Source organism: Spermophilus citellus (genome assembly GCF_964194105.1).
Source record: "Spermophilus citellus genome assembly, chromosome: 4".
Lineage (NCBI taxonomy): Eukaryota > Metazoa > Chordata > Mammalia > Rodentia > Sciuridae > Spermophilus > Spermophilus citellus.
In genome coordinates, this window is record NC_138185.1 from 112414058 (window position 1) to 112423601 (window position 9544).

General features: G+C 47.7%; 1 protein-coding gene across 3 annotated transcripts in view; it reads right to left on the reverse strand.

The window, feature by feature from the left end:
• NOX5 (NADPH oxidase 5) overlaps window positions 1-5913 on the reverse strand; it is a 58638-nt gene extending 52725 nt beyond the window's left edge. For all 3 annotated transcript variants that reach the window (XR_014021843.1, XM_081293268.1, XM_081293269.1), the window contains exons 1-3: window positions 5741-5913; window positions 2506-2626; window positions 1077-1227 (exon numbers count right to left, since the gene is read on the reverse strand). Coding sequence is in view for 2 of the 3 variants with exons in the window: in XM_081293268.1 (XP_081149394.1) it covers window positions 1077-1227; window positions 2506-2626; window positions 5741-5790 (322 nt within the window). In the remaining variant the exon portion in view is untranslated. The remainder of the gene's footprint in view (window positions 1-1076; window positions 1228-2505; window positions 2627-5740) is intronic.
• Between the last annotated feature and the right edge of the window lie 3631 nt (window positions 5914-9544).

A 9544-nucleotide genomic window follows, 5' to 3' on the forward strand; every position in this document is an offset into this window, starting at 1 on the left:
GCAGCCTTTGTAGAAAACAAGGCAGTTCCTTGAAAAAGTAGACACAGGATTATGATGTGATCTATCAATTCCACTTCTGAGTATGTACCCAAAAGAATTGAAAAGAGGGACACAAACGTATTTGTATATTAATTTCCATAGCAGTATTATTCACAGTTACCAAATGACAGAAACAATATAAGGGTCTGTTGACAGATGTATGAATAAACAAAAAATGTGGTGTGTTTGTGTATTAGTGTATGTGTGTGTGTGTGTGTGTGTAATATTATTCAGACTTAAAAAGGAATGAAATCCTGTCACATAATACAACATTGGTGAAACTTGAAGACATCACATTAAATGAAACAAGCAAGACACAAAAGGACAAATATTGTATAATCCCACTTATATGAGATATCTAGAGCCGTCAAATTCTCAGAGACAGAAAGTAGAAGGAGGGGGGAGGGGAATGGGGAATTAGTGTTTAACAGTACAGAGTTTCAATTTGGGAAGATGGAAAGTTCTGAATGCACTTAATGCCAGTGAACTTCACCGTTAAAATGGTTATAATGGTAAATGTTATGTTATGTATATTTCACTATGATAAAAATGATGTTGTAAAGCAATGTATTCTTACATGAAAAATATTGATATTGTTTAATGAAAAATAAACTAGCATGGTCCCATTTTTTAAAAAGGTGTGTGGGGTGTGTGTGACCATAGAAAGAAGTTTGGTAAAATGTTATGGGAGGTGTTAGCTTTCTTTACACCATTTTGAGTTATCAGACATGTGCATGGTGAGCTTCTATTATTGTGATGATAAGAAAAAAGCAACAAAGTGATTTCTTTTTTTCAACCAAAGAACAGAAGGAAACCACCAGCTTCTGGGTAAGTTGAATCAAAGGCATGTGTTTCCTGCCCCAGAGGGGCAGAGATGGGGGACTTCAGGAGGGACAAGGAAGCCAGCCTCTCCTGAGGACCCAGGCTCAGGCCCAGACTAGGTCTGTAGAGCCTCATGGAACTTAGCATTGAGACGGCTGGCTTCTTCCAAGGGCCCCGCCCTCTCCACCCAGCCCGTGCCCAGGAAGAGCCCTCACCATCCACGTCGTACACCTGGAAGAGGAATTTGAGTTTGTCCATGGGGTTGCCGCGGGTGAGCAGGGTGAGTGCCTCTTGCAGCTCCTCCAGGGTGATGGTGCCATTTCCGTCCGAGTCAAACAGGGTAAAGAACCGCTCTGCGAAGAAGGACTGTGGAGGGGAAGCGGGGGAGACCCGTGTGGCTGCAGACCTGCATGCTAGAGCCCCTGTCGGCCTTGCAGTCCAGATCTCTGGGTGGCCCCTTACCCAACCTGGGAAAAGGGCGGGTTCCTTTCAGAATTTGTCTCCTCCCCTTTTGGGTGTCCACAAGGGGTAAGTGAACTTGACAGGGACTTATACAGTAGACCCAATCGACATTGTGCTTTTCTGGTTCTTAAGGCTCTCTGCAGCCTACACTTATGGCTTGTTCTTAAGAGCTGACTCAGTTATCAACAGTCACTTACTGTGCAGCCCCTGCTTTCCAGGCCTGGCAGAAGATGCTGGAGACACACACAGGAATTAAGGTGGGTGGGGCTTGGAGTCCTGAGATGCCTCCCTGGGGGGAGGGAGGAGCTTGTCAGCCTTGGCTTCCTTCCTTTCCCCCTGGGTTCCTAGGGTAGTGCCTTTATCTGTCTATCACCATGAGTGACCTTTACCTTGAGGTGTTCACAGCCTCCTGTTTTGAAGGAACTGACTCATTGGACTGAGTGGGCCAATTGTTCCTTCCCTGTGTTTTCTGGGTTAGGACTTGCGACTTTAGTTTTCCAAGCAGTGCTTTCTGATCCACCTGGGACACTCAAATGCTCACTGGCCAACCCCTGCCAAGGACACGGCCACCATCCCATGTCAGCTCAGAGGACAGTTGGCTCTCTTTTCTGCTGATAAGTGCATTGTTTTCTTGGCAGGGAGGCCTGCTGCGGTTCAAAAACTTTTCCCTGGAAAGAGGCTAAAGTCAGAGCATCAGCTTTACCCTCAAGGCTAGAGGGAACTGAGAGGCTGTACTATCTCTCAATATTTCTGCTGACTTCTACTTTGTGGGATTTCTTTTCTTCTTCCTCCTTTGATTTCCTTTTTGTACTGAGGATTGAATCCTGGGGCGCATCCCCAATTCTTATTTGTTTTTATTTTGAGACAGGGTCTCACTAAATTGCTGAGTCTGGCTTTGAGCTTGTGATCCTCCTGCCTCAGCGTCCCAAGTCACTGAGATTACTGGCATGAACCACCGTACCCAGCTCGTGTGTTGTTAGAAAACCCCAGAAGGCCATGGCTACTCAGAGGGATGGAAGGGCACCAGCAACCCCTAGCCAGCCCTTCTTAGCTGTGGGGCCTCAAGTCCAAAGGAACCCTGGGGAACTCCCTGGCTCTCCTGTAAGGCCTCTGTCTTGAGAACCAGCTGCTCTTCCTCTATAAAATATAAATGCAGGGCCCCTGCTTCGGGTTGTTACTTGCCTCTTTCACATTCAGTGCTCTTTTGAATTCTTGTAGGTTGATCTCCCTGTCTTTTCCGGCAATGTTCTTGAACTGCTGTGTCACCCACTGAAGCCACTTGGCATCCTCCTCTGCACTTGTGCTGGGAGACAAAGGAGATAAACTTATGGGTTTGGGGTGGCCCTGGGCTCCAGAGGCCCCATGGTGGTGCCAGGACCTCTGCTGCGCTCTAACTCAGGCTCTGGGCCTAGCCTGCAGTACGTTCAGCTTTGACTGTGGGTCAGAACCTCTGCAGCCAGGCCTTTTCCTCCCCAAGCCTCCAGCCCTGCCTCCCCACTATGGGGGCTGGCCAAGGCTTGCATCTCTATAGGCTGTGAAAAGACAGGGCTCTCATGGGACGGACCCCATGATAGGGATCACTCCAGATGATGTAGGCTTTTCCCCCTCACCTTCACACAGCTCTTCCCTGCTTTCCCATCCTTCCTACCACTCCTGCTTCATTGGATCTCTGGTGGGCCATGGCACTTTGCAGAGAGGAAATGGACTCAGAGCAGTTAAGGTTCTTAGTTAAATGTATTCAGCAGGTTAGACACAGAGACAGAGCTCAAATTCAAGTCTTTTCTTTCATCCTGGAATGCCCCAGAGCCTCTGGTCCTGCTCCAACACTTCTAGAATGAGCCTGGCTCAGCCAGGACTGCAGGCCCAGGGTGCAGTCTATGCGGCCACATAGCATTGACCATCTCCCCTCATGCCCTCTGATCAGAGTTTAGTGAGGAAATCAGGACACCCCTTTCCGTGACACAGTCACAGGGCTCTTAGCAATACAAGAGGTCCCGTGGGGTTCTAGTGGGGGGATTGCTAGGAGGGGGAGGGGAAGAGTTATAGTCTCTGCCTAGCATGTGTCCCAGCATAATTGTAATCCCCAATGGAGCAACACTCTCCAGCTCACTCCACCCTTGCCAGCTGCCTCTGCTGCCTGCCAGGTGGTGCCAGGGTCCCCAGCCTGCCTTCGAGCCCTTCTGCCTACCCATTCCGTGTGACCCTCAGCATCCTGGGGCTTCACTCCTTCTTGGCTTCCTCTGCCCCTATCTTCTATTTACCACTCTTTCCCTGACATTCCTACTCCTGAGCACTCAGGCACCTCCAAGAGCAGGTGTCCAGGTCAGGCCCAACCCCCAGGAGCTGAAGGGCAAGCCCCTGAGCAGCAGACCCTGAGAGGTGCTGAGCACTGGGGCTTAGAAGGGTGCATTCCAATGATAACACCAGAGCTGCTGGTTTAACCCTCAGAGAGAACTCCCAAACCTTCAGAAAGGGCTTGTGAGCTACCCTTGCTTGCTTGGCAACTGTGCAAGTTATCTGACTTTTCTGTTTCTCTCTATTTGATCTCTTTAAAAACATGTGTTGGAGGGCTGGGATTGTGGCTCAGTGTTAGAGTGCTTGCCTAGAATGTGTGAGGCAATGGGTTTGATTCTCAGCACCACTTACAAATAAATAAAATAAATGTCCATTGACAACTAAAAAAAAATTAAAACAATGCATTATATGTTATATATGTGTGGTATGTATATGAGTATATGTTTATATTATAAACACATGTATATACACACATATACATACACAGTACACTAAAGCATATATATGTGCACACATACATATGCTTTAGTCTATTGTGTATGTTTATGTGTGTGTATTTGTGTGTGTGTTTATATATGCATGTGTATATTTGTGTGTGTATATACAATAAATGTATATTTTATTGTGTATGTGTATGTATGTATGTGTGTGTATATAAATAATGTATGCCTAACTCCACCTTCCAAATTAGCAAGTCTGGTATAGATTCCTATTTCCCAGAGTGGACACAGAGAGATTTCCTCCCAGGGACCCTGAAGTGACTCAGGGCAGAGCTATGACTAGGTCCCAAGCTCTGGACTCCTCAGGTTCTCTGTACAGACGACCTAACCAGGTGTTTGCTGCCTCCTCATCTGTAAACACATGGTTCTAGTGAGCCACTGGGACTGTGCACCAAGAAGAGGGTTCTCCAGGCAGCCTCTTTCAAAGGCCAGTTCAAAACCCCTAGGGCCCACCTCACTCTGGAGCAGGAAGAGAAGTGGGGACTTCAGAAAAGTGCAGTAGAAGTGGCAGGAGCTGTGTCAATGCCCACACCAGCCTCCCACAGAGACAGGGAAGCTTCTGCATCCTCCAAAGCAGGAACGCAGGCCTCCAGATTGCCAGGCACTTCATTCCTCCACATATTGTTCCCTAGCCCGTTGTCCCTTTAAAGCTTTGGGATACCCAAATGCAGTAGGTATTGTTATTATTAAACCTGTTGGGCCATCACAGAAACAAATTTGTAAAAATGGAAGGGAACTTCCAATCAGAGCTTCTCATCTCCCAGGGCCTCAACATAAGTCTATTTTAAGATTTGGCTTCTCTGAGCTTCCTAGATAGTTCCACGCCAGCCGCAGAGAACCACTATGTCAGCCCCAGCTCCACCGGCTCCCCCTCCTATGCAAAAAATCAGCCTAAACTTTCCCTGATAGGAGCTCACTACTTCTGTAGCCACCAGGTCAGCATAGGTGCCCCTGTGCCCTTGAGTTTCACAAGTGATGACTTCCCACATGTGATGTCTCCCACGACCATCACATCTCCCTCTGACATCCAGTCACCTTCCAGCAGTTTCAAGACAGCCCTCCACAGCCCCAAACACCATCCTCCTGAAGAGCAGTGGCTCCCACATTGCACAACCTGCCTGCCAGAAGCAGGGGAGCTTGTGAAAATAAACAGTGTGACGCATCAACTCCAGTGTGAGCTGGGCACCTGCACATTTAACCAGCACTCTGGATGCTTGTGACCAATTCAGGGTAGTCGAGGCCCATAATTGGAAAAGTACTGCCCTGAGAGTTGAGCAGAACTTTGCCTCTCAGGACCCCTCAGTGAGTCACTCCACAGAGCTGTGAGAACTCTGGAACACAGACTGGGCGTAAATGCTGGCCCAGGGAAGCAGGGACTGGATTGCACCTCTCACTTCTCAGAGATGAGATCAGTGTGGCCAGCCAGCAGAATGTGAATGAACAGATAACTCTGGGAAGGGGTTAGAGGAGACTAGGACAGGGAGTGACAAGGTAAGAGCAGAACTCAGATCTCCTAACTTTTGCCCAAAGCAGACCAGCCACCCTTTCTAGATCTCCCACAGGAAAAGAACCCCACCTTTCCCTGTCCCTGTCATGGAAAGCTGGACAAATGAGCCACTCACCCTCTGCAGCCTTCAGGGTCTGGCCCAGCTGGTTCTTCAGTCAGCCTCATTCTTTCTCTGTCTTCCAAACCACAGGCCACAGCCACACTCCAGCTCCTCCTCCCTGACTTTCCTGAAGACCTGCTCACAGCCACAGCCCTCAGCAAGCCATGTGCTAGCTGATGCCTTGCTTGGTCCAGAGAAATTTCAACCAGAAGGCCTGGAGCAGGGGTGGAGCAAGGGTTTTATAGGGAAGGATGTTGGCTGTCTTCCATCCAATCCAGGGTCTTTCACTTTTCCTTCCTCAAAGAGACTGCTGTTGCAGTGAAGGGGTCGGGGGTCATGGAAAACTTACCAACACCCTACATCTGGCTCTGCTTAGTGCCACTTTGTAACCATAGTATCAATTCTCAACAAAAATGTTTGGGCACTTAGTCTGAGCTGTGTACTGAGCTAAGAACTTTCCACGTATTGTTCACTTTAATACATCACACAGCATGGCTTGGAGGGCATCTCTAGCATCATGCTAAAGGGAAGCATGGAGAGGCAAAGCAGCATGTCCAGGTGGCTCAGCATGAGTTCAATCTGTGCTGGGCTTATTCTGGAGACTGCTATGCCTATGCATGGAGCTAAATTCTGCCCCAGCGTATATATAAAGATATATTGGAATAATCAGGTGCAGAGGTTCCCAGCTCAATGAGCCTGGAGTAAAGATCTCCCACAGGAAAAGAACCCCACCTTTCCCCTGTCCCTGTCATGGAAAGCTGGACAAATAAGCCACCCATCCTCTGTAGCCTTCAGGGTCTGGCGCAGCTGGTTCTCCAGGCAGCCTCATCCTCTCTCTGTCTTCCAGACCACAGGTCCCAGAAAGGCTGCTGTCCAGACAGCAGCCTGTGTGCTGAAAGCTCTTTTTTAAAAAGCTCCAGAGAAATTGTCTACTTCCCCAGATACGGTCACCGTGCAACTAGAATTCAAAGTGCTTTTTACTTTTCCTCTTGCCTTGCAAGAGATGAGCTCCAAATGATAACTCTGATCATCTGGTGCAGATTAGGACCACCTAGTGGAGATTTTAGATGTCTCTGGTTGTGATATTATTATGATACATATTTTCACCCACAATTCCTGGCTCATAACTCTATTTTCAAAGTGGGCCAGAGAAACTAAAATTTCTCTTCCCCAAGGGAAGCTGTAGAAACTATTATTCCCTCAACTTTCTGTCATGGAGCAGGTCATAAAGAAATTCTCTGACCTACTTTGTCAGATCATCAGACCCCCATATCTCAGAAGGAGTCCCACTCCATACTCAGCAAGAAGGAGTGCTGCGTAGGGAGGCTGAGTCGAATCTGGACAGACGGGCCTCACAGGGTTTCCCACTCAGTCTAGTACGTGTAAATCATAACTTCTCTCTCTCTCTCTCTCTCTCTCTCTCTCTCTCTCTCTCTGTGCTGGTGTTGAACCTAGAGCTTCACACATTCTAAGCACATGCTCTAACCACTGAACTATTCTCCCAAACCAGACCATAACCAGATCATGTCCCAGCATACTTTTACATGACTGTTCAAGCTTCAATGGTGCCTACACAAGAAGGCTTCCATGAAAGCCCCGAAGGCCAGTGTTCAGAGAGCTTCCAGCTGTCTGGACATGTGGCAGTTACTTGAAGCCATCATGCCCTTTGCTTATGCCTTTCCCTGTGCATCTCTTCATCTGTACTTTTGTAATGTCCTTTATAATAAACCAGTACACATGTGTGTCAGTCACCTATTCATCACTCTGACCAAAATAACCTAACAAGAACAACTTAGAGGAGGGAAAGTTTATTTGGGGCTCATGGTTTCAGAGGTTCAGTCCATGGTCAGCCGGCTCCGTTACTCTTTGCCTGAGTGAGCCAGAGCACCATGGCAGAGGGGCTCAGTGGAGGAGAGCACCGTAGCAGAGGGGCATGGTGGAGGAGCGCTCTCACATCATGGCAGCCAGGAATCAGAGAGAGAAAGAGAGCAAGCAGGTGCCAGGTAAATATAAACCCCAAACCCCCCAGTGACCCAGCTCCTCCAGCCATGGCCCACCTGCTGATCTCCCATATAGAAGTCTTTTCAAACTATTGATCCATCAAATTGATTAATCCACAAATTCGGTTACAAACTCTCATGATCTGATCAATCCACCTCCTGCATAAACGCGGGAGCTTTTGAAGGACATCTCATACCCAAACCTTAACAATGGGTTCCCCCTGAGTTCTGTGAGCAACTTTAGAAAATTAATTGAACCCAAGGAGGGGGTTGTGGGAACCCTAATTTATAGCCAGCCTGTCAGAAGCACAGGCAAAACACCCTGGAACTTGAGATTGGCATCAGAAGTTGGCGGCCAGTCTTGGGAGCTGGGCCCTAGATCTGTGAGATCTGATCCTGTCTCCAGGTAGATGGTGTCAGAGCAGAATTAAATCAAAAGACACTGCAGAATTACTTGTTGATTACTACTGAGAAGAAGTCACCACATATTTTGGGATTGCAGAAGTGATCTGAATTGTGAGTGTAGCTTAGGAGAAACTAAGCTAAAGTTTGCTTTTTCTACTCAATGGTTAACTTCTAAAATTAGGGAATAATTACTGCTTTTCTTTGTTTCTTATTTGGGGAGGGTGCCAGGGATTGAACTCAGGGGCGCTCGACCACTGAGCCACATCCCCAGCCCTATTTTGTATTTTATTTAGAGACAGGGCCTCACTGAGTTGTTTAGTGCCTTGCTTTTTTGCTGAGGCTGGCTTTGAACTCGCGATTCTCCCGCTTCAGCCTCTGGAGCCACTGGGATTACAGGTGTGCACCACCGTACCCTGCTTTGTTTCATTTTAAAGAGTGGTAAACTCAAATTCCTCCATATTAAAGAGCTCCTGGGGTAGTTGCCACACCAGGACCTCTGAGCCATCAGTGCTCATTCAAACCCCTTATTTGCCTCTCATATTTCTGTGTGCACAGGCTCAGCAGGTTCTCATTTGTGCCAGTCCCAGTACAAGACAAGGTCTGCAAATCAGGGACATGCTTCTGGAAATGCTCTCTGGACTTAGCCAGAGAGCAAATCCACTGAGCCCAAATGGTTTAAGACAGAATATCAGCAGGGTTTCCAGAAAATTCCCCCTTCAACGGGGCACTGTTCCAGGCTTTGGACTGAGATGACAGCATCTCAGAAGTCCCAGTTTTGTGATCTTGAGGCTTGATTTATTTTTCTTAGAGTCAGAGTGGAAAAGACCTTCAAGGTCATCCAGTTCAGCCAGCCTTCTCTAGCTTCAGTCCCTTCTCGGCTGTCCCCAGAGCACCTGGTGGTCACCAGCTGTGACTTGTACACTTCTGGTCATGGGGTGCACACTTGCTTGGGAAACAGCAGTTTGTGGGGCCACTTGGACTATTCAAATAGTCCTTCTCATACTGTGATGGAGAGAGAAATAGAAAATCATCCCATTAAATTATTTCAGAAACTGTGTGTAGGAAATGATTCTTTTGAGGAAGTAAGGCAAGCAGTAAATCTGAAGTGCGTTTTCAAGCTATCTTCAGTTAAGGGGGGATATCAAGAAGGAGAAAAGGTGAGAAACAGCTGCCTGGGTCCCACTGTCATTGTCCTCACCTGTGTCTTGTGTCCTACTGGACTGTAAACTCCTACACGCAAGGTCTGTGCCTCACTGACTTTGAATCCCAGGAAAGTCACGTGTACCCAGCCTGGCACTTTGCACATTGTGAGCACTCTGTGCACCTCTGTGGAAAGAAGACACGTGACTCCATTCAACAAATAGTAACAAAATACTTACTATGTGCCAGGTGCTATCTGGGTATCCAGGAGTGA